General features: G+C 35.5%; 1 protein-coding gene across 1 annotated transcript in view; it reads left to right on the forward strand.

The window, feature by feature from the left end:
* The first annotated feature begins 2,817 nt into the window (after positions 1-2,817).
* LOC131048426 (putative E3 ubiquitin-protein ligase LIN-1) overlaps positions 2,818-26,403 on the forward strand; it is a 35,312-nt gene continuing 11,726 nt past the window's right edge. Inside the window, exons 1-12 of the mRNA XM_057982383.2 lie at positions 2,818-4,228; positions 14,945-15,362; positions 16,179-16,475; positions 16,598-16,692; positions 16,795-18,081; positions 18,386-18,530; positions 18,720-18,971; positions 20,161-20,467; positions 20,667-20,791; positions 21,051-21,173; positions 21,374-21,505; positions 21,739-21,861. Of these exons, the coding sequence (XP_057838366.2) occupies positions 3,027-4,228; positions 14,945-15,362; positions 16,179-16,475; positions 16,598-16,692; positions 16,795-18,081; positions 18,386-18,530; positions 18,720-18,971; positions 20,161-20,467; positions 20,667-20,791; positions 21,051-21,173; positions 21,374-21,505; positions 21,739-21,861 (4,506 nt within the window). The 5' untranslated portion in view covers positions 2,818-3,026. The remainder of the gene's footprint in view (positions 4,229-14,944; positions 15,363-16,178; positions 16,476-16,597; positions 16,693-16,794; positions 18,082-18,385; positions 18,531-18,719; positions 18,972-20,160; positions 20,468-20,666; positions 20,792-21,050; positions 21,174-21,373; positions 21,506-21,738; positions 21,862-26,403) is intronic.

The raw sequence follows: 26,403 nt of genomic DNA on the forward strand, positions 1-26,403 counted from the left end.
ATGGAAAATAGATAATTTAAATTTTGAAAATGATATTTATTAGAAGATGAATAACAAAATTTAAATCAGTTAATTTTTAGAATCTAGTTAAGATTGAATTTATATGTTCAAATATTTAAATAAGATCAAATTTACACAAAAATTTAAATATTATATAGAAAAATAAGTTTCGAATCATAAAAATAAACATGTGAAATTTAGACTTTCTATACTTACAAATAAAGATTCACTTCCAAGTCTCAATCAATAACAAGATTAATGATGTTGAAACACATCTTAAAAATTTATTAAAAATATTCTATGATATTCTCTTTACGACAACTCCCTATTTAGAATCAATATCTTCTTATAAATTAATAAAAATTGTATTCAATAAACCTACAAGACAATGAAAGTAACTTTAGAAAATAAAATTTATATTAAATAAATAATAAATAATAATAAAAGTTGTATGCAATAAACGTCCAAGGCAAGGGAATGAAAGTAACTTTGGAAAATAAAATTTATAAAAATAAAACAAAAAGTGGAATCGATATTTGCTAAAGATAAAAAAGACAAGAGAGCCGAATAGAGGCTATTTCATTCATATAAAAGAGTTACCACAAATGTCTTTTTTAAAATATGGTTAATAACGATGTGATCTAATCGACATCTCACTTTGGAATTATCGTCCTATTCTCTCCCTCGTTTCTCTTGTCATCGCCCACGATTCTTTAGAAATAATAGTAAGATTAAAAGAATCTATAAATTTATTTATTTTCTTTAGTTTAAACCATAAAATATGACGTTTCGAGTAATTCAAACCATAGAATATCTTTTAGATTTATAACACCAATGCAATTTTAAAATAATTATTAAATGGTTTTCTGTAAATGTCATAAATTCGTCAAATCTACGTAGGTTAATAACTTTTTCCATTAAACAAAATTGTGTGGAGATGATCGAGGCGGGCTTTGGATTGAAAGGTGAAGGTTAAAGTAGGGATTTAATAAAAATATAAATTGGGTTTTTATGAGGTTATTATTTGTCAAATATGGGTCAATGTCAATGGGTCCTTGATCTACTGGTGAAGTTGAATGGTTCTAAATGAGTCCACAAGGGATCAAGTCTTGTTGAGTGCAAGGCTCCGACATCATAAGGGATGAGGTCGGGATCATGCCTCGGGCGAATTTGGCGGAATGGATACCCCGCAGTCCTCTCATTGGGCTGGTAGCTTGAGGGCTTCATGCCCTTGCTAGGTTGTCGTGCTCGCAAGTTTGGACCTCCATCAAAAAATATGGGTCAATGAGTTTGATTCGAGAATTTCATGAATATGAGGTCCCACTATAAAAAATAAAAAACTTTCTACGAAATTATTTGGAATCTTTTCTTGGAAAATAGGAGCTCCTACTTATTAGGCTTGCATATTTGAGCAAGAGAAAATGGGGTGGGGCTAGAAATTGCCCCACTAGTTTAGGAATTTTATTTGTCATTTGTCAATCATCTAAATTTAGATTCCTGTGATAAAAAAAGTTTGGAGGGAAAATGATTTGTGTTTACTTGATTTTATCTTTGTATATACTCCAACATTGAGAGTATAGAAAACAACATCAAAATTCATGAAACCACTAGCTTCCTTAAATTTTGAAGCTTAAACTTTTAAGTTGAATTGCGCTACAAAATTAATAGGACCAATAGCTTTAAAATATTCTTAAAAAATCTCATCCGCTCCAACTCTATTTTTTAGGAAACTCCCCTCCATGGGACCCTAGCCTAAAGGGGCTCTATAATGAATGGTTCATAAGACACAACTTGCTGAAGATTTTGCAAATAGGGTAGCCAACTAAGTGAGTTTAACCTTAGGGGAACTTCATTGTTAAGTGTGCTTGAGTTGAATTTGGAGTAGTAATGAGAGCTCAAGTTGGAGCAGCTATGAGATGGGTGACCTTACGAAAGGGTCAATGCTTCGCCTGTGTGAAGCATCACCTAGATAGAACGAGTGCTAAGTCTACCAGTCATTTTTCATGAGAGATGGGATGTTGTGAACCACTACTCATGAAACATGGGGCAATAAATTTGAATCCATGATTAAACACACTTGTTTTGGAGTAATGATGGGAGTTCAAATTGGAATAGTTTTAGAATGAGTGAACTCATGAAAGGTCTAATGCTTCGCCTATATGAACGTAGCGTAGATGCAATGAATACTGAGTGTATCATTGATTTTCATAAAAGATAAATTCTCGTGAACTATTCATAAGACGTGAACTACTATTCATAAGACATGAATCAATGAATTTGACTCAAAAATAACACATTGAATCTTGATAGTAAAATGATAAATATTAGATTTCAGTGAGTTTGATGAGTGATCAAAGTACTGGTCGAAGGAAGGAAGCAGCCGGCTGAAGACGCGGTTCTGAGCCGTCACAAAAGACAAGATACTCCCGCGCATTTGCTCGGATCAAAATCATGGACAGCCTTTCAAAATATACGAAAGTACAGAACAAGTTTTGTATTTTATGAGCCATAGTTTTATGCTGCCTCTGTTAAACGACAGACAGCCCCCTTGATTAAGATGAATCCACACACGCACTGGCAAACAATGGGCCCCGGTGAGAACGGTGGATTCGAATTTTTGAGTGATTAACCGTTACAGCGCATCAAAACAAAAAAGCCCGTCACTCCCCTATCTGAATGATTTAATCAATGTTAATCCGTGACTGTAACGAATTCCCACAATTCAAGTTGAGGAGCACAACGTGGAGACCAATGGGCTTCATTTCGAAGGAGCTGAAATTCTGGTGATTAATCTAATACCAAACGAATTTATATTTTCGATCCCGCCAGCCTTCCTTTGTCCCCATGCAATTTGTCGTTGCCGGCCCTCGTTCTCGCGTTCCATACGATTGCCTAAAACTACTTTCCCCGCTCCTCTTGTGTCAGTTCTGTGACTCCATTTCACGTACCATTATTGCGAGGACTCACAGAAGAAAAAAAAACTTATGATTTGAAGCACCTAGGCATCATAATAGGTACTGTAAATCATGGCGTCCTTGGAGGAACTGTTGGAAGGAGACGGATTCAGGCGAGAATCAAAAAAAGGAAAAGAAGTCAAGAAATCCAAGTCCTTGAATTATAACGTCTGCAGAGACATGAATCCAATGAGGCAGATCAGATCCGTTCCGCCATCGGGAGAGCTGGTGAAAGGTCGAGAAAGCTTCAAGGGATCACGACGTGCACACCGATCTTCTAGAACATCAGAAACAACAGAGTCCAGCAACACCAGAACGAGATATAATTCCGAATCTGAAACAAAATCTATCAAGCCCACAACTCTGGAAACAGAATCTATGAAGCTCACAACTCTGGAAACAGAATCTATGAAGCCCATAACTCTGGAGCTCAATAAGGAAACTTCCCTGGACGAGGCGGCGGTGAAGGCGGTGATATCGATGATTGGCGGCTTCTGCAAACGCTTCATCAGGGATAAAGATTTAAGAGAGTCTCTGCACAAAAAGTGCAGTTCTTCACTGCAGGAACATAAAAAGCCTCAGCCGCTAAAATACCATGCAGAGCAGGCTGTTGTGGCGAATCTGGATTGGGGAATGGACGGCATAGAATCCGCCATTGCTATGGCGGCCGCCGGCATTAATTCAGATGGCCTTTCTGAATCTCTGCGCAACAGCACCAGAATGCTAAGTGTGGCGGCGTCTCTTGATGTCGACGGATTAAGGTATTCTTCCACGTGCGGGCTAAAAAACTCCTGTCTTGCGGCCTGTGCCTATTTTTATCTTGCCATCGCTTATAAGCTCCAGAAAAACGACCGCCTCGCCGCCATACATGTTCTGCAGGTGTTGTGCGTGTCGCCTTCTGAGGGGCGTTTGAATTTCTGTAATGAAGTCTGGGATAATCTTTTTCTTCCCCATCTCTTGCATCTCAAAGTCTGGTACAATGAACAGTATGATTTGATCGATGCCGCTTTTAAGGATAATCTGTCTCATAATCCTGAGCGATCGAGGAAGTTGAAAAAGCTGCGGAAGTTGTATAATAAGCAAGTGGATGAAGGGACTCGCCAATTTGCTCTGTATTATAAGGAATGGCTGATGATCGGTGTCAAAGCCCGTGGGACTCCAGATATTAAACCTCCATCAAAATTGCCCAAGAAAATCGACAATGGTCTGGATTTGGTAGTGTTTTCAGAGAAAAACGTGGCTTCGCTTCCAAAAGTTCCGCTCAGAAGAAGCCTGTAAGTACCCATTTATATTTCTTTTTGGGGGGGTTTGTCAATAGAATTGCTCTGTGTTTTGCATTCATCGACCAAAATCATTCAACTGACAGAAATAGACATAGCAGTTCTCGACGATTGACAGTGACATTAATTGCGTTGATGAAATTTTATCTGATTTCTGTATTTCGACGCCATGAACAATATTATCTTTACCCACATAGATTTATTTTAGCTGTAGTATCAGATTTTAAATTTTAGAATACATCAGGCAACAGTTCTAAATATCATTTATAATTATGTTGATGATCTGAGACGTTCAGAAAATAAACAGACAGATAGTATCAGAAATTAGGCACAATAACAATATAAACTGTAGAAATCATATGAATGCAAAATCTAGAACCATTTAACCTTCAATAAGATAGAGCAAATTTTTACACACAAAAAAAAGTTATAATAACATAAAATACTAACTCAATTAAAATGACATATAATAAATTAATTATATTAATTTATTAAAAATTTAATATTGTTTAAATATAAACATCAATAAAACGTTAAACTCTTATTTATTTAAATATTATAATTGTTAATCTTATATAATTTATTCAAACAAGGTAGACAACATCCATTTCAATGCAACATATTAAATTAGTTTTCATGTTTAAGAAGAATGAAAATAATATAGGTCCATTGTGACATGTTTTAATATAAGCAAGTTGTAATATTTTGTATTATAATTATAACTTTGTTTTAAGGGTATATTTTTAATTTAAAATAACTAGAAAATTAATTATAAAATAGATGTTAAAATATTTGGAAAATTAAAAAACAACTCTAAACTTGTCAACATCTATGGAAAACTATTTTTCAATATTTAGTAGCAACTAAAAATATATATTTATTATCTTGAGTTTACATTATACATTTCAATTAAGATTGACTTTAGTAGCAATTAAAAATATATATTTATTATCTTGAGTTTACATTATACATTTCAATTAAGATTGACTTTGTTAATATATTTTATCAAATTTATTGTATTGTTTGTCTTTTATAATCATTAGTCATGTTTTCTTCCTTATCCAATAAAAAATGACAACAATGATTTAAAAAAATTATTATTATTCTTTTACTAATTATTTGGAAGGGAGATTTTTTATTTAAGATAAAGAGTAAATGGTTATATGCTATAATTTTACTTTTAAAATTTGATATCTATTTTAAAATATAGGAATGCTAGTTTATAAAATTTACCATATTATTTGATCTTATGTTTCTCTAAAAATAGATAAAAAGTATTTTTTTCACAAATCACATCAAAAAATAATTATAATTATACAATGGCACGAGAAGAAAGATGATCCACAATATACACATTGATTTCAATTTTAACTTTTGCTAAGATGTATTAACTAGGGGAGAGGGCCCAATAGTGGAACACATTCAATAGTGGGGATAGTAGTTGGGCACGATTAGCTTATTATTGGAACAAAAAGTGTCATGTCAGTACATATCTCAAATAGATTCCACTAAATTTGAGAAAACAATCAATTATGTGATGTCACATCAGCGCAACAATAAACTTAACTTACTGCACAACTATGGGTCTCACTTCTTTTTTAGATCATTTTAGAGACCGGCAAAAAAAGGCATGTGATGTGACACTATATTTAATCATGTAGACTTCAAACCAAATATTTTAAATAAAAGACTTGACAAATAAACAAATGTACAAAATTTAAGAAGATTTGAAATATTTAAGACAGATAGTAAAAAGCGCCAAGTTAGTGGTCCAATATAAGACCCTCATCCAAACTGCACAAAAGACAAATTTGGTCGGCTGAGATTTGTTTCTTGTACGGAGGGAAGTAGAGCGGTCACGTGAAGCTTAATAGCAAGGACTCCACTTGGGGACTTGATATACCTATAAATGAAATATCAAGTCCTCGACACAGCACTGCCATTCTGCCACTCCTCGTTTGTTCATATCTCATATTCCTCTTGCTCTAGTCGACAACACCGCTATATTTTCACGTGCCCTGCTCAGCCTTTTACAACTAAAGACATTAAATATCGTCAAAACCTAAGCATAGATTTCCAGTTGATTGTACGAGATCACGTTGGCCTGTTTCAACAGTCAAAACAGATGGTAATTTTGAAAAGTCGTTGGGGGACGGTTACATGTTAAGTTAGTCAATGGTAATTTCCGAAAATATGTAATCAATTAATATAAGGTAATAAGGCAGTGTAGATCCCTGCAAAAGTTAAACCAGGGTAAAAAATAATAGAATGGAAAAGGTTAAAAAAGATGCCAATAACAGGCCTTCTGTAGGCCCTCTATATTTTGAGCATCGATTTTCATTTTCATTCAGTGTTTTTCTTTGGTTTATTGTCGGTTCAATAAATTGGAAGTTTATTTGTTATAACATTTACTGGAAATTTTCTTAATTTTTTCTAGATTCGATTGTGTATGCAATTTTTTGTCATCATGCAAGTTTCTTTATTGGAAATTGCATACACAATTGAATAATCCAGAAGAAATTAAGAAAATTACAAGCATGGATTGTGGAAATCTCATAACATTAAATATTAATGTGCAATTGTTTCTATAATGTAAGATAAGCAATTTTTTTTTTTAAATGAAGTTTTGTATTGTCTAGGTTTGCTTTCTTTTTATCTAAAATTTTGTTGCTTCAAAATGTATCTATTTTTCATATAATTTTTTTAATATTTAAAGTAGGGAAGTTTCTTTTATTTCATTTATTATTATTATTTATTATTTATTTGAAATTTTGTATTACAAGATGTGTTTACTTTTTATAAGTGTTGGTAAAATTTTGGAAATATTATGTAATAATAATATCTAATAATTTGTAAACACTATTAATATATAATGAAATGTAGACAAAATAAATCAAACAAGGTTAAGGTGGGCATAAACATATTTAAGAAAATAAAAAATCATAGTAATTTTTTTAATATAAATCTTAATATATATAAATAAATTATATTTCTTTAATGCTGTAAAAATACATTATAATTATATTAATTATTATATCTAATAATTTATAATTAATATTAATATGTTAATTAAAGTATATTTAAATAAATTTATACTAATCATAATATAATACAAATACAATATAATCATGATATTCTTATAATCAATACTTAGTATAAATATCTTAAATGTATTTATGTAAAAAATATTAATTTTATATTTTATATTTTATATTTATTAAAAAATATTTTATTTAATCTTTAAAAGTATTCATAATATATATATATATATATATATATATATGATATATATATGTATATGTATATATGTATATATATATATATATATATATAACATATATATATATATATACATGTACATGTATATATGTATGTATGTACATGTATATATGTATATATATGTACATATATGTACACACACACACACACACACACACACACATATATATATATATACATGTGTGTGTGTATATATATATACATGTACATATATATATATATATATACACGCACACACACACATGTATATATATATATATACATGTATATATATATACATGTATATATATATATACATGTGTGTGTGTGTATATATATATATATATATGTATATATATATATATATATATATATATATACATATATATATATATATACATATATGTATATATATATATATACATATATATATATATACATATATATATACATATATATATACATGTGTGTGTATATATGTATGTATATGTACATGTGTGTGTATATGTATATGGGTGTGTGTGTATGTGTGTGTGTATATGTGTGTGTGTGTGTGTGTGTGTGTGTACATGTGTGTGTATATATGTATGTATATATATATATATATATGTGTGTGTGTGTGTGTGTACATATATATATATATATGTACATATATATATATATATATGTGTACATATATATATATATATATGTGTACATATATATATATATATATACACATGTATATATATACATATATACATATGTACATATATATATGTGTGTGTGTGTGTGCGCGCGCGCATACATATATTATTGAATACATGAATGTACAAAACATTTAAAATCATGAGCACAATAGCCCAAGCACGATAGTCTACCAGGGGACATAAAGCTTGCAACATATTGGATCCACAACTTAACTATCACACTATGAAATTAATCCATATATAAATATTAATATTTATTATAATACTTGATAATATATTATATACTATTATAATTGTTTCATAATTAATATAAATATATAAATATTTTTTATTTGATTAAATTTGTTTAATTCATTTTTTGTTTAAAAATTATTTTTATTTAATTAAGGAATATTTTATTTATTTTAAAATTATTTTATTTTATTTACTTTACATGTTATGTGTTTCAATTTCAATGTAAAAATTATCAAATCTATTTAAAGCATTTTGATAAGTTGGCTTTATAATTTTGTCTTTGATTGTCTAAGTATCTCGATTATGTCATTTTCCATATCAGCCAATAGTTTGTAAAGTTCAAGAGTACATCTTAAAACTTGAAACGAGAAAGTTTTTTTAAAAAAAGAGCAAAAAAACTGAAGACAAATTCATATCTTTGTTTGAAAATGCAACTAGGGCAGAGACCCGGGAAGAGAGATTGGTGAAGGCAGGTCGCGAGTGCCACCATCTTTGCGTCCACGACCCCCAACTCTACCTCGGCCCCTTCCACGGCCATGACCACGACTGCCACCTTGGTTGCACTGCCCGCAACCGCTTCCTTGGCCACGACCATGTCCACCACCTTGGCTTCCCGACCCACAACCACCTCCTTGGTCACTCTGTGATTGAGGTAGGTGGTTGTCATTGTGGATTGGAGCTTGTTGTTCATCTTTTGGGGAAAGAAAACCATTGAGAATAGAAAAATCTCTAAATTCCTCCTCTTTATCAGGGTCTTCACTTTGGTCTGTGAGAAATTTCTATTTTAAAAAGGAGTATGCCACAACAAATTGTCTGTGTTTCATTAGTGTAGGGCCCTTAAGATCTAAAAGGAAAGGATAAAATGTGAGTGCTTCCTCTACATTTGAAATCGAAGCAAGATCCCCTGCCCTTAGGAGGCTAACCCCAAGACTTTGCCAAGGCCAACCAAAAGATCCAGACCAAAAAGACTTTAGCCAAGTCTCTAACCTCAACCTTGGGCACTTGATCATCTAGCAGAGAAGCCAAAAATCTGGAAGAAATTTGGGTATTGTCTCTATAATACTCCTTTCTTTCAAGGTGGTCGGGCTGCCAAAAGTCATCTTCACAGCCAAGATAACCAGTTCATCCGTAGTGTGAAGAATTCTCTTTAGCCTCTGGTCGGATATTTCCTTGAAATTGGCTTGTCTAAGCGGACTTTCTAATGACACCAGAGTGTCCACACCAAAGCATGATATAGGATCTGAAAAAGTTTTGATGATGTTTTGTCGAAGCCGCCATGATCGCCTAACCCAGGGAGGATGTGTTGTAGTCCAAACTTCTGAGAGAGAAGACAAGGCGTGATGCAAAAAATGAAAGAAAGCAACCAAATTGGGGAAGTTAGGCGATGTAATTGCTCTCATTGAAAGCTGGCCATCATACCCGAGAAAACATGCCGCATTTAATGCACAATGCCTTGAAAGAAGATATCCGACTGTTGATAGAGAATTTGGAATAATTGTTCGTCGAGTGGCCCAATTTAATGGCTAAACAATAGGAGCATACATCTCTCCACTTAACTCAAAGCAATAAATTGAATTTTTGACGATGATGGTAAGCTCGATAGATGCCATCCACACTTGTCATAAAAGCTTCTTGTGTGAGATAATTAAATTGGGTACTAAGCCTTTCATCTTGATTAATTTGCAACCTTCTTTAGCAACACTCTAGCCAAGATTGAGTCTCATTAAAAATGGAGATGGCCTATTGTCAGAATCAACCATATTTAATATGACCTGCTACCAATTGATTTCAAATGCCAACTCAGCTGCCCACGGGACCACATCCATGAATTCGATGATGTGGCAACAAGACAATTTGACTTAGGCCACCAATGACACTGCTTAACGTTCTAATTTCATATTCAAATTCAAATTTGGAGAGGGGAAGAGCTAAAATGTCACTTCATCAACCTATAAGGTGACATCCATGTATTTGTTGAGCTAATAACAAGGATAAGTCTGCATAGGCAATGGTTGGCATTGTTTAACATTTTGATTCAGTTTTTGGCACCTAGTAAAAATTGAGTTTAAAGTTGTAGTGGCGGGAAAAATGCTTCATGTAATGGGAGCTAATTGAACATGCAAAAAATAATCTTTAGATAAACAGAGATTTTATTGAATCCTGATTTCATTCGCCCACCACCTAAAATCAAACCCTTTAGTCGCTGATTTGGAGAGTAAATTTGATTCAGAATTGGAGAATTGGCTTCCCTATAAATGTGCTTGCAAGAGAAATTATCAAACAAAGCCAAAGTCGATAAGATCTTTAACAATATTGCTTGTAGTCACCAATTAGGGGTTCTTGCAGCTCTAAGTGCATTGATTACTATAGCAAAGTCACCTTCAATTTCAATATCCTTCATTCCTCTCTTTGAGCACTCAGTAAGACCCAGTAAAAGGGCATTGAATTCAACCACATTATTAGTGTGGAGGGAGATAGGAATAGCTAGCTTTCCTTTAAAGATTCCATTATGGTCCTTAATAACACAACCTATTCTAAATGGACCTAGGTTGCCTTTTGAAGCACCGTCAAAATTGAACTTTAACCATCTTATCTTGAAAAAGAAGGTTGTATCATTCAACTTGAAAGAGAAGATTCAAATAAACAGTTCCTTTAGCTCAAAATTTGTGAAAATGATAACATCATTAGAATTGTTGCATGTTATTTTGCACCGAAAGTCTCAAAAAGTTACAAAAAAAATGGAATAGACCACAAAGACCCCTTTGCAGCCCTGAAGAAAGACATTGCAGTTTTTATCCACCAAGGGGAAGTCCTTTTGGTAGATGATTTTAATGCTAGAAGTGCAAGTGAACAAGCTAGCATTCTTTGTTGTTCAGAAGATTGCAATCCTATTTGGCTCACTGAATTAAGAAAGCATCAATGGATTAGAGTTTCAGAAGACAACAAAGGTTTCAACCACTTTGGAAAGGAATTGCTTATTTTGTGTAGCGCTTTCGATCTAATCATTTGCAATGGTATCAACAGATGGGAAAAGTCTAAAAATTTCACGTGTAATGCTTACAATGGGGCAAGCGTTGTGGACTATGCAATTGGCTCTCACAGTTTATGTGAGAAAATGGAGGAAGTTTTGATCGGTGAGCAACATTGGGATTTAAAGTCAGACCACAAAATAATTTACTTAAGTTTTTCTTGGGCTGAAAAACAGCGACAGGGGATGAATTCTCAATTTCTTCCTCAATCTCAGTCAAAGGGTAGAATTCTTTTGACCAAAAAAAAATGTGATATCTTCAAGATAACTCTCGAGAGGCTTTTTGAGAAGGAGAAAATTTAGTGTCACGGGCTGCATAGTCATGAGTTAACCAATTTAGTTCATAGTGCACTAGCAGAGTGCAAGAGAGCAAAAAATAAGAAATCAGATAAAAATTATTTTCCGGTCAATGCTTGGTTTGATGAAGAATGTAAAATGGCAAGGAAATCTCCGAAAGAAAAAAAATTAGAATTAAGCATCAAAAGTTACAAGCAAATTTTTAAAAGAAAAAAAGTTGATTACATGATCACAAGGAGAGGAGCTTATTTTCCCTGGTAAAAATAACCCCAAGTTATTTTGGAAAGAGCTTCAACCACAAAAGAAGCAAATGGTAAATAATATCTCATCTACTCAATGGTTTGACTATGCAAGACAACTTTATGAGAAGATTTCTGAGATTCATCCCCCCCCCTTGGTCAATACTGCGGCAAATTTGTTCACCATACAAGAGATAGAGATAGGAATTAAAAAATTGGGTGTTGGAAAAGCAAAAGACTTGTTTGAGCTTCAACCTTAGTTTCTAAAATGGGGTGTGAAAACTCTCGCTCCGCACATTATGAAAATATTCAATGGTATCATTCAGCGTGGTTTCCTAAAGATTGGACAACTAGCCTTGTTATTCCTCTTTTCAAGAGTGGTGATGTCAACAACCTATCTAACTACAAGACCATTATGATTAATCCTCTATTTGCAAAACTTTTTGGCAGCATGATAGAAAACAAAATTAGCAAATGGGCAGAAGTAGAAGATAAATGTGCAAAGGGACAAGCTGGTTTTAGGCCTAAACATTCCACACTAGATCACTGTATTACTTTGAGACATATCATTAAGAAGGTTTGGGAGAAAAAGGAAGAAGCCTTTTGTTGCTTTGTTGATTTCAAAAAGGCTTTTGACATGGTCCCTAGAAATAAGCTTTGGCACATGATGGAGGAACTTGGGATTCCTTTGCACCTTAGAGTGGTTGTCCATATGCTTTATGAAGAGGTCAAAGTTAAAATCAGAACCTCAGCTGGCATCTCTGAGAGCTTTAGGAGTGATATTGGGGTCAAACAAGGGTGCCCCCTATCCCCTACCCTCTTTGGTTTATACATTGACAAGCTTGAAGAGTGGCTGAATTCACAAGATGGCGATGGTATTCACTTGGGAGAGCATGTGATTAGGCTTCTCCTCTATGGAGACAATCTCATTTTGATTGCTAAATTTGTTGTTGGCCTTCAAGAGCACCTTTATGTTCTTGAAAGGTTCTGCAATGTGGTTGGGATGCAAGTCAATATCAACAAAACTAAAATCATGATTTTCTCTAACAGAAAAAAATAAAACCAGCATAAGTTTTACTTTGAAGACAAAATCCTTGAAGAAGTCACTGATTACAAGTATCTTAGAATTGACTTTGGCAAAAACTTGAGTTGGGATTGTTGTAGAAAGAAGAGGACTTTGAGCGGTTGGAAAGCATTCTATGCTCTTCAAAATAGATGTAGAGAAGCAGAGTTGTGTGATTGGAACACTACCCAAACTCTTTTTGGGCTTCTTGTGCTTCCAGTGGTTCTTTATGGTTGTGAATTGTGGGTCAGTAGTACTTCAGATTTATAATGGAGGCAAATTGAGCAAATTTAGAAACATTTGATTACAAGCAAGTTCAAAATCAAAAGCACAGTTACTTATAATATCATGCTAGTTGAAACTGGGGTTGTCCCAATTGAAGCAATGGCTATGATTCGTTCGGTAAGGTACTTAAAATGAATTCAACAAATGAAAGTAAGCAGATGGCCTAATATTGTTTTCAGCGATGTTTTGTGCAAAAGAAAGAAGACTTGGATGCGGCAAAACAAAACTTGGATGAGTAAATGGAATATATACTTGAATGCTTGTCCCACGACCAACAAGGAGATTAAGACTTTTGTGATGGATAAGATTTGTAAGTGCATATGGGGTAAAGGACTAGGGAGAAAGAAGCAGTATTATATCAATGAGTTCAATCCCACTTTTGACCTTCATCAAAAAGTGTACATTGGTGCTAATATTCCGTGGAAAGCTAAAATTCTTATTGCTCAACTTAGAACTAATTCTCATCAACTTCGTTCAGAAACTGGGTGTTGAAAAAGGCCAAAAGAGGTGTGGGAAGAAAAAGTGTGTATTTTTTGTACCTCCGGAGAGGTGGAAACTGAAAAACATTTCATTTTAGAATGTGATGCATATAAGGACAGCAGGGACAGTTATGCGAATATCTTGACAGCTGGTTCTCGGTATAATTTATTTAATGAGGGGTTAGTGGAGAAGCTGGGGATGCTCATCATCAACTTACATAAGAAGAGATTGGAATTGCGGAAGCCAATTTGATTTGGCGGTTTGTCCCATAAGCTTTTGTTAGTCTCATGGACGTTAAAATAATTTCTTCTTCTTCTTAGGTGGAAACCAAACAACAGAGCTTTCTTTCCAGTAAATGGGGGAATTTAAATCAGAATCTGATCCTGCCATCCTGCCATCTCAGCCTATAATGTATGCGCGACATTTATTATATGTAAGATATTGATTTATAAGAATGCTCACTCTAAGAGGAAAGTTTAGAAGGCAAGTAACAAAAAGACAGGTTTAATGAACTCAAAACCCAGACCATCAAAACAAATTAAAACGATGATAAAATTCAATTGTACACCTCATGAAAACAACGAAAAGAACATCTATTTTGCACTTTGAACAGAACTAAAATAATATAATAGCTGTTTCGATACCTTCTCTTCCTGAAAATAAGACTTCCAAAAATTAGAGTTTATAATAGAAGGTCCCAAAATGAATCATCAGAATGATTCATGAAATATGATCTAAAATGTACTGCAAATTTTATAGCTTTTAAGAGTCATTCCTGTTTTGTGAGTATTTAAACACTGCTTTCTCATCTATGTTATTAATTGCGAAAATATTGCAGCCTTCATTTCCGTAAGAGCATCTAGATAGTTTTTAAGGTTTAATGTAAGAGTTCAGCATTGTATGCCTTTGTAGAACAATTTTCACATTGAATAAAGTTCTATTTTTTCAGTTTTAATAAATATTAAATGGTTTAAATCAAAACTTTCAGGGTATATTTTGAAGATATTGCTTCAACGACTTTTATCATTTCTGATCAGTATAAAATAAGCTGCACATAGCCCAAATTCTAGGAACATAAGTTACAGGCAGCAGTAAGCGTAAATGTATAGTTTTAATTAAACTGATTTGTGATGCCAGGTCTGAAGATATTTTTGATACACCCAACAGAAGTAGAAAGATAGATTCCAGGCATGAATCTGTTTTGGATACACCCAACAGAAGTAGAAAGCTTGATTCCGGGCATGAATCTGTTTTGGATACACCCAACAGAAGTAGAAAGCTTGATTCCAGGTCTGAAACTGTTTTTGATACACCCAACAGAAGTAGCAAGTTTGATTCCAGGCCTGGATCTGTTTTCGATACACCTAGAAGATCTGGAAAGCTTGATAAAACAACTATGGGAATGCATAATGCAGAAACAAATAAAACTATCACTTCAATGCCTCAAGCACAAGAGACAAATGTGGTTTTGGAAGCTGAAGAGCTCAAAATAAGGCCTAATGGTCACCAGGTGGAAAATGGTGTATGCTATATCAAAGAAGGCTCTCTTGGAAAGGTTAGCATATGTTGAATTCCCTTTTTCTAGAATGCAATAGAAAATTCTATTATATCTCGTTGGACTTTTGTAAAATCCTGTAAGGATGAGTAATATTTATCATTGATTGTAATCCATGATCCACTGTTTCCACGATTAGTTTCTGTTGCTTCACATGATTTGATAGAAATGTGTTGATTTTCGGCAACTTCATGAAAAATATTAACTTATGCTAGTGGTTTTATAATTCAAAAGCAGAAGAAAGCCACTCCATCCATTTAGATACTAATTCTGTTTAGTATATATTTTAAGAAGTTGTGTAATTATTACTCTCTTCATAAAATCACAGTAAATTTGAAGTAAGTTGTAAGACTGATAACTTACAAGCAGCCTTAACCTCTTTCTGTCAAACTGCAATGGCCATTGCAAACTCTAAGCTGTGTAAAATGGTTTTAATCAGCAGTAAAAATATAATGTATCATTATAATTTTTTAATGTCTTTTGAAGACAACAGTGCACATTTATAATATATAAAACAGAACAAGCAAACCATCTCCAAGTTTAGATATCTGTCCACACTGTGACATCAAATGAGGGTATATGATGAATCTAATTTTGGAATCCCTAAATATTCTGCAATGTTTACAACAGATATAATTACATGTGTTTGATATCATGGATAAAGAAAATTTACCTTCCAATGTGGATGGTCATTGACATCATTCACTTCAAAGTGAGAAACTGTTGTACTAGGTGATGTTAAGATGTATGAACCTCTCTCTTTTTCAGTTGAGACACTCACAAATACCTTTGGCCTGTTGCACTTGATTTTAACAGACAGGAAACCAGGTAAAAGAAGCAGATGAAAGTATATCAAAAAATAGCATATTTCTGGAAGGAAAAGAGCTTAAAGAGGAAGAGATGCTGAAGTTATGGGATCATATGACACAGTACACTACATTTGATGAGAAGTGTTCTATTATTTGCAAGCTTTCAGACAGGAAAGGAAATGCATTGACTTTGAAGCAGTTTGCTGAAATTATACACAGTCTGCAACAATCTAATCCAAATTCCTACTCCCCTTTGAGCCCATTATCTTCTTCAGAAATGACTCAACCACCATCTGATTCAGAGGTATTAGTAATGTAGACATCGCATAGTAATGCTGCTATTAAAGGATTGGGCAGTTTATATCAATGCATTCCCAAGCATTGCCCTCATGCTCTAATTTATAACGTTGTCTATGCATGTAACAGATAGAAACAGAGATTTCTCAAAGTGCAAACCTAGGAGAGGAATGTAAAAAAGAAAACAACACTGTATCTATACGTAACAATTCTGTATCAGACAGGTTAGTTTTAAGGGATGCTTTGATTAGATGTTCTGAGAACTGTGCGATGTGATTTCATCTCTGGTAATAATACTCATATCTTTCAGTTGTCTTTCATTGCAGTGCAGGACTCAAACCTCAGAACACTGTATATTTTAAACAAGCAGGTAATATAAGAATCCCAAAAGATTTTGTGTGTCCTCTTACAGACCAGTTGTTTGAGGATCCAGTAACAATAGAGACTGGACAAACCTATGAGCGTGCAGCAATCCAGGAACGGTTAGATAATGGCGATATGATATGTCCAATAACTCGGCAGAAGCTGGAAAGTTTGACACTGCCAAATACGAATTCCTCACTCAAGCAAGCTGTGGATGCTTGGAAAATATCACATTCAGGAATTTGGACAGAGCATGGTCGTGCCGGTCAACAATTGGAACATACAGTTTCACTCCAATATATGCCTGAAAACCATGCTGATCTTAACAGCCTTAGAGAGCAGTCACCTAAACAATTTTCACACAAACTGAATGCAAACAGCAATATGGAGAGTTCAAGCCAAAAAGGTTTGCTGAGCAGACGTTTTTCTCAGAATGATAAAGAATCGTTTGATTCTACCCATCCAATTTCACATGATCTTTTAAGTAATTTAAAGCAGGCTACAGCCATCCTATGCACTTCAAACGACTTAATAGAATGTGAAGAGGCTGCCCTAACAATTGCTCATATTTGGCTAGAATCAAATAGTAACCCTCTAGTAGAAGCAAGCCTCTCAAAGGTTGCCGTTATTGATGAACTAATGGAGGTTCTTTCAACTTCTGAAAATGAAGAGGTGCTACAACATATCGTCTGTATTTTAGCAGAACTAGCAGTCAAAAGTGACCTAAATAGGAAGACAATCCTTAGGGCGGACTCAGACTTTGAAATTATTATGCGAATTGTCAAGAGCAACATTTTCCCACATGCTATAGTTCTACTGCATCTATTAAAGCCCCCACCTTCAAAATTAGTTTTGCTTGACTTGATATCACTGCTTCTTGCGGTTATCGACAACACTTCCGACTTTCAAAGCTTAAGATTCAGCCTGTGTACACCTCAAGAAGCAGCAATTTTATTGTTGGAACAGCTTCTCACTGTTTTAGATCATACTAAAAATAGAGAAAATGCAAAGCAAATCATATCTCTAGGAGGAATCCCATTTCTTTTACGCAGATTAGAATTGGGAAGCATCCAAGGGAAGATAAGTACTGTATCAATTCTTTGCTGCTGCATGCAAGCAGATGGAAACAGCAGGCATATATTAGTGAGAGACGTTAAAAAAGCTTCTTTAGTAGAGCTCTTACACTGCAACCAAGGGATGTCCAGAGCTGTTGTCATTGCCTTTCTCTCTGAACTACTTTGTCTTAACAGGTACATGTTACTGGTATTCCAGCTAAATGCATTTCCATATTTAGCATGTAATCTTACTCGTGCAATTATAGAAAATTTATGGAGTAATCTCAGACCATTCTTCTGATAAGTGCAGCTACCTTATATTAGATAAGGTTAATATATTTTTCTTTCTAGAATTAATGTTTGGTGCTTGCCCCACCTTTTCATCTTGTGGTCATATTACCCATTTTTTAAAACTTGCATCCACTTATCCTAAGTTAAAAATGTTCTGTCTGTCAGAGTTGTCCATCTAATTTCATTTGCTTTCCTCTGCATCTATCAGAAGGACTCTAATTAGCAAGTTCTTGAGTGAATTGCAAAAGGAAGGGCTTCTAAATACTATGCATGTCCTTTTGGTTTACCTGCAAACGGCATCACTTGAGCAACAACCAATGGCTGCAACCTTGCTGTTACAGCTAGAACTTCTGGTATGTCTGTCTTCTAGTACAGGATAGCAAGCTTGTTATTTTCTCTGTAAGTTTGTGGACTTCTTTAAGTTCTCAAACTGAAATCCATATCATCTTGTAAAAATTATTTCTTAGGTAACTTGTACAAACAATAAGCATAATGTGTCATGCACTTTAAATTTATCTTCATGCAATGTTGATTGAATAAAGGTACAACCACGGCGATACAGCGTATATAGAGAAGAGGCACTGGAAGCCATAATAGCTGCACTACATTGCGGAACGGATAAAAAGGCACAATTGCAAGCAGCCAAAGCTCTTTTGATTTTGGGAGGACGCTTCTCATATCTGGGTCAGACTTTACTAGAAGCTTGGCTGCTCAAAAAAGCTGGACTTGAAAATGATTTTATTGATTCTTTGATAGAAGAAGATGATCCTTTAGAAGATGACATGAAGAGATGGGTATGTTCATCATACATCAATGATACTAAAAATGCTGTTTCAGATGTTATTCATGCTCTATGTTCCTAAGGAATTTAGCTTTATTTAAAAGCAAAAACAAATTGAAAATAACTCTGTTTTTAGACTAATTAAAAATGAGCTCAGCAGTGACTTCATGCATTAGATCAATGTTCTCTTTTGGGTCACATGACCAGATCACTGCAGCTTTGTTTCCAAAATGGTTCCTATATAGATGCTGGAAACATTTATTGAAATACCAGATTTGAATAGGATAAGAAATAGAAATGAGATAGTGCACATGCACAAAAGACAGAAATCTAGAAGCAAGGAGCGTATTTTATTGACAACTTTTGCACTACTATACAGGTAAAATAGGGCTACTAATGTAAAATTAGTTCTCAAAGATCAAAGGAGGTGTTAGTAAATCTGATAACAAGGGATGATACTTAGAAAGCTATGAATTCAAGCGTTCTGAACATTCTTTTCACTAAATAACAAATGTAGCTTAGTTTCCAAAATGATTCCTATATAGATGCTGGAAACATTCATCGAAATATAAGATTTGAATAGGTTTAGAAATAGAAATGAAGATTGCGTACATTGCACAAAAGACTGAAGTCTAGAAGCAGGGGGCATATTTTATTGACATCTTCTGCACCACTACACTGGCAAAATAGGGCTGGTATTTAAATGTAGGTCCCAAGGATCAGAGGAGGTGGTGGCCAATCGAATAACAAGGGGTAATGCTTAGAAGGCTATGATTACAAGTATTCTGAACACTTATTCAGTGAATGACCCTTCTATTTAAACCTTAGATTTATGCTTCTTTAGCTTTAATTCTTTCATCTAATTATTAATCAACTTCATTGAGTAAACATGTGAAATTGTAGAATAGAAAATAATACTTGGTTGTTGAGTTGCACATCTTTCAGACTATGGAATTTGGGTTTCGTGATTCCATCTTCTTTGTTTTGATATATTTTATGTGTTTCGATCTATTTTATTGGTTTAATAGTGTTTCACTCTTTGGTCCAGGCTGCATTCCTAGTATTATTATCCGTTCCACATATTGTACTCCAATTGCTAATCAGCTGCATTTGGAATATCATAAATAGTTGATTAATGATTATTTTCTATCTATAACTTATTTAATCATTTATTTTAAATTATTGACTACTTGCAAATTCAGAATGAAGAGAAGATGGCCACAGATGAATGGGAAATGAAAATTACTAGTGCTCTACTGACTAAAGGCAAGCCACTATTTGAAGCCCTGGCCAAGTCTTTATCAGGTCGAGTACCTGAATTGGCAAAACCTTGCCTTGTGACTGCTGCATGGGTCAACTGTGCACTTGCATCAATGCCTGATACTGGTATGCAACTTGTTGCATGCTCAATTTTACTTCCTCAGCTGGTAGGGTGCTTACGGCATGACAGACAAGTTGAAGAGAGGATATTGGCCACCCTCTCACTTCATAGTTACATGCAAAATCCAGGTGAGTGATGGTCCACAATGTATACTGTGTAATCAAAATTAGAAGAATTATCTTTTAATTACATACGATCAACATATACATTAGAGAACAAATTTTTATCTCATTTTTGTCCATAATGAGAAAGTAGAGTGTACAGTTCTATATGTGGAAGCATGGCACTTATATAGACCTTGTTTGATGACCCCAAAAAACTGTGCAGAATGCCTTCAATTGATTTCAACTTTTGCACAAGAAATAATCGGTCCTCTACGAAGACTCAAATGGGTTACATGGACGGCAAAAGAGCTCCTTGATGTCATTGCAAATGATCCTATTCTAAAATCAGTACGTTGATGCCACATGGAAAGGAATGTAATACAGATGAACTTATGACACTCTAGAAGCTAAAACACAAACAAAACATCACATGCGTGAAAGAATTATATTCAAATTCCTTTTAGTTTCAAAATGCTTTTGAGTGAAATGTAAATAGTACTAAATATTGTATTTATGTGTGGTTTACTAGTAGGCATTCAGACTATAAATAGAAAAAGAATGATACTTTGTGAATCTTACAGAGAAATGTTGAATGGAATTATATCAGCATGCAGACATTTTCGTACATGGTGAAGTAGCACAAATGGATGCTTCTGTCAATGGAAGAACTGAAGCGCTTACATATGGCAAAAGAAAATTATATAGTGGGCATTCAGATGGCACAATCAAGGTTGCTCGGCACCCTTATCATCACTTAGGCCTCTCCTAAAGTACCTTAACATTTCTTGAGTTTCACACAACTAGTAAAATTAATACTTCCTCGTGCTTCCAGCTAACCATTCAACAAGATTGTATATATCACAAATATCTCTTTTCAGTATGTCCTGTGCACTGATGTTTTACTGTTTCTGCAAATGTTTTCTTTTGAAGGTTTGGGATGTCAGGAACCAGCAACCAAAGTTGATTACTGATGTCAGGAAGCACAAAGATTCAGTCACGTGCCTGGCTATCTCACAATCATCAGAGAGACTTTTTAGTGCATCTGCAGACAAATCAATCATGGTAGGAAACGTTTTTCCGAGGAAATGAGGAAGAATTATAGTTGGCAATTATTATGGCAAACAATAGGTTACTGAGAAAGAGCTTTACAGCAGGTTATACTAGGGAGTTTAGCCAAACCAGGGGCTCAATTTCCTAAAATTATCTTCATTTCATGTAAATGATGAAAAGCATTCAGTATTTTGAATGCACTGTAACTTAATTGGTGCTTACCATCCATCTTTGTTAATGGACAGGTTTGGAGATTGGGTTTTGAAGACCTTGTTTGTATGCAAGTAGTGCAAACGAAGGAAGTGGTGCAAAGAATTTCTGTAAATGCTCTTATGACATTCATCATTTCAGAAGGGTATGGAATAAAGGTCAGTACGACTGAAAATTATAAAACCTTGAATGGCCTGTACTAAAATTTTCCCTTTGATTATTGTTGAATCCAAGCTGCAACAACCAGTTGTAGAATAATCTAAAAATATCAAATACTTTAACCATATTATTAGCATGTATATTAGCACTAGAACATTTTCTATGAAAGCTAAAAACTTGGTTGGTAGCAGCTAAAAGTAGCTTTCCTGGACAAAAAGGGTAAGCACAGTCTCAACTTCTTGATCATGATGCCAAAATAAGTATATAGATAACAGCAGAACATGCTAAAGAAGAACAACAAATAAACTGACCAAATACGTGAAGTGTTATTAACCCTAAATGCTCTAGTAGATTTGAAAGTAGAATTTTGTTCCATCTCATTGGCCTAGGACTTTCTAACACAAACAGAGGTGATCAGCAGGTCTCATGCTTTTCTACGTTGATTGTGTCCATGAAAAAAACACAGTTGTATCTGTAAGGGGCTGCTGTCTCGGGGAGATCAGTAGGCTTTTGGGGTTGTAAGTCCCTTGTTATTCTCAGTAGGTGGAAGTTGTGGTGATTGACAAATGGTTAATGCCAAGCTATAGTTGTGTGAGAATTGGACGAAAAACTTATATATGGGGGTCGGTTGAAAGAATAGCCGAGTGCCAGGAGTGCACCAAGGTGGTCTGCAGTAGACACCTCCTCCTAGGGGTGAAGAAGAGTAACCCTGCCCTCTAGTCTCAGGGAGATAGAGGTCCTACATGGACATTAGGGGTGAAGTAGAGTAACCCCGCCTTATCATTGGATGGTGAGGTTTACTGGTGGATGCGTTCTCATGGTCCCTATCTTAGTGAAGTGGATTAACTGAGCCAATGTTGGGGATGACTCCCGGGGAGTTGTCTATGACCCGAGGACTAGGGAAGCGGAGTACCTAGGCTCTTGTGAGAAGGATGATCGTGCAATGGATTGTCCCAGTTGGGGAAATGGAGTACCCAAGATCTTGTAAGGGGGGATGGCCGCACAATGGGCTATCTATGTCGGAATGTTGGAGCTTGAGAGTTGGGCAAGCTATGTGGGTTGAGTTGCAGAGCCAGAAGTCCATGTGTCTTGTGGAACAAGTGGGGTGATGTGCCGGGCACGCACCTAGGTTACCTGAAGTGGGATTTGCATTGAGATTCGGGATCTCAAGGCCCTAGAGTGGGGGTCAAATGTGGCAGTAGGGACTGGGTTCCGAAAGTGTGCTCATGTTGAGCCGAGCCATGAGGCGAGTCCAAGAGGGTGACAAAGATGGATGAGTTGCACGACCGAAAAGAGGACATGGTCCGTAGGCGAGTTGTTCTCGGAGCACAGCCGAGTTGAAGGAGAGTTCAGCGACCAAGGATATTGGATTGGATCATGGAGCGAAGAGCTTGGTGCCCAAGTAGGAGTGCAAGGTGTTTTGTCAGTTTGAGAGACTTAGACTGAGTGTTTGTATGGAGCTGGTTATTGTGCATAGGATGTACAAGGAACCGGGTTCACCAGTGAAGCCATGTAGGCATAGGCCAGGGGCCCAAAGCAGTGTGACTTGGAGTCCTTGTTCAGGAAGGGGTTCTGAGTTGTGTACTGGATAAGCCGTCGCGGGCTCATGAGAGAGTCAGTGGTTGGCCAGGTTGAGTTCCGAAGGAGACAGGGTCTTTGTGGATCAGGAGTCTATATGAGAAGCTATCGCCTGGGGCGAGGTGCAGTGGTATCTGTACTGGTGTTTCAAGAGTGGACGTTGATCTAGGGGCAGGAACTCGTGATCGGATGCTTGGGAAGTATTTGGGGTAGTGTTGACGTGTATTTTGTACACAATCATACACAGAATAAAATACCCAAGGGTACCTTATCCTCTCTTGAATAAAGTCTCTGATTGCTAAAGATATCGCAAAAAAGGATCAATCAGGGTGACTCCAATGTTCTTTTATGTAGGGTCTCTACATGTGGATAAGCACCAGTGGTCGTTGTGATTGTTGTTTCATCAAGGGGCCTTACGTATCCGAATTGCAGGAACAAGATTTCCTAATACTAATGAATTCCAAAAAGATCAAAAGGGTAAGGTTTGCAAGAGATAAATCCTAATCTAATTCTAAGAATGACTTAACGTAGGCTAAACTTGGCAAGATTCTACCAACTTCAGTATTGCCATGAAATAACAACTTTACTGAAACTGATGCGATCTTCTAAGGTGAATAATGATTTTCAAATCATCAAGAATCATAAGCACTACCATGAAGGTACATATCTATGACTCAATAATGAATGAAGGTTTATGCAATCCAAATATTTCCAGTCGACCACACAAGGCGTCCTTACAATCAGTAAGAAGCTAGTGGTTTGGAACGTGAATCTCACCAAAGATCAAGCCCAACACTTAGTCCTTCAAACTGAAATACTACTTTGACTGAGAATGATTCAAGAAAGTAAACAACTATGAAGATAACCACAAGAATTGCAATAAAACACCATAACTTCAATATTTTATTGATCTCAAAGCCATCATAAACAACAATTGTTTGAAATTCCTTCTTCAAAGCTCAATTTTGCTACAAAATAACTTGCTTCTCTAAAAACTCTAAACTCTAACTATTTCTTATTGCTCTCTCTTTCTATTTCTAATTGCTAATTCTATATATCAAAATGAAAAGGAGTGAGGGTATATATAGCATCCTCAATTACAATGAACGGTCCAGATCAAAAGAAGATCAATGGCCAAGATTATGACACCTAAACCCTAATTAGGGTTTATTACAAATAGCCCCCTTTTTATTGAACAATATTAAATGCATAGCCAAATATTAAATTTGGCACAAAAATCTAGGAGACATAGACCAATGATAATTAAGGTGCCACATCATCTATAACAACCTTTCTTCTAGAATCTTATTCCCTTTCCAATGCTCTTTCTTAGCATATGCAATGAATCTAGACACGATTCCTTCGATCTCAGCAATTGGAATCTCAAGAAGATTCCTCATTCATTCCTCCAAGTGGATGACCTGATCGAAAGCCTTGAGGAGAGCAGTGTCCCATCCAGGTTCAAGTTCTTTGATTTTCTCAATCAGGAGCATGGTAGCAAACATCTGATCCCGTTGCTCATCTGTAATAACATTCTCATCTTTGCAAAAGATGACCCTGACTCTTTCTTCTAATTCTTGCAAATCCACATCTGTCTCAACTGCGATCCTCCTGCCAAGGATAGTACATAATACTTCAAACACTTTGTCCTGGATCGGATGGACAATTTCTTCAACTTGATTGCATTTGTTACTGATGTCCTCAAAAAGAACTTCCTTCATCTGGAGTAAAGTTGACCATTGGAGTAAACTATGAGGTCCCCCATCCATATTCTTTTCTTGTGCTAGGACCTTCCTTGATGTTTGTCTGATTACTTGCAGGACAGGAATGATAACATCTTTAGTATGAGCAAAGGCGGCTACCGTTATCATTAGGTTGTGGATGATCTCAAGAACCTGGATAGCTCGATGAATGGTCTGCATCATTCTTGTTGCAAATTCAATAGCAACTGTATGGGATTTGTCAATCCAAGAGCTCATAAGCTGAACCAAACTCCTGACTCTCTCTGCCTCACCAACTGATTCAAGGGGAAGTGCCTGCACAGGAGATATTGCTGGATCCTGACGCCTCAAAGGCTAATTGAGATGGCTAAAGTAGCCTCTCCAAGCACCTCTCTCTCTCTCAAGCTTTCTATTCTTTTCCATTTCTTCCTTAAGCTTGTCCCTAAGTGCTTCAAACGAATCGGTTGCCTCATCCAACGTTTGCTCGGCTGTGAGTGGACCAAGCTCAAATGTCTCTACATCATATTCCTCTGCGAGGATCTCACCTTCATACCTGTCCACTGCTGGTGTAGCTATCTGCAATTTCCTAGATCCTGTCTCATCTCTGATCATCTTGGACATCTTAGTAGCCTTCCTCTTTTCTGTCACTTCCTGAGAATTCCCAACAAGGCTTTCTAAATCAATCACATTATCTTCGTCCTCGATCACAATCACCCTTGTCAGTCTCTCCTTTAACCAATCCGGAATGGCAGATCTTGTTTCTCTAACCTGTATCTCCTTAGGCAATGTTTCTTCTTCTCTGAGAGGAGATGTCACTTCGACATCGTTCTTGTCTTCATGTAGCTCATTGACTTGGAGAGATCGACTTGATGAACGTTGAGGTACCTGTTCTTCTTCCTGTTTATCGTTCTGTACTATTGATTCCATAGATTCCTCCATTTCAAGTGTCCTCTTCTCTTGTCGAGAAGATGTGTCGGATGAACGATCTCGATTGGCCTCTTGCTTCTTCTTGGAGGATTCTCTTTTCTTAGGTCTCTCTTTTCTCTTTGAGCCTCTAGGATGAGGATTACCCTCACTTACGCTTCGAAGGTTGCCTTCACTTGTGCTTCTGGGATTAGGATTACCTTCACTTACACTTGCTCCTCCTTCTCCTGGCCTTTCCTCCAAAGTAAAAGTCATAGATATGCCTTGCTCTCTCAACTTTTGATGTTGCACATCAACCCATCTGCGAGTACAAGACAA

This window comes from Cryptomeria japonica, chromosome 8, assembly GCF_030272615.1.
Source record: "Cryptomeria japonica chromosome 8, Sugi_1.0, whole genome shotgun sequence".
Taxonomy (NCBI): domain Eukaryota; kingdom Viridiplantae; phylum Streptophyta; class Pinopsida; order Cupressales; family Cupressaceae; genus Cryptomeria; species Cryptomeria japonica.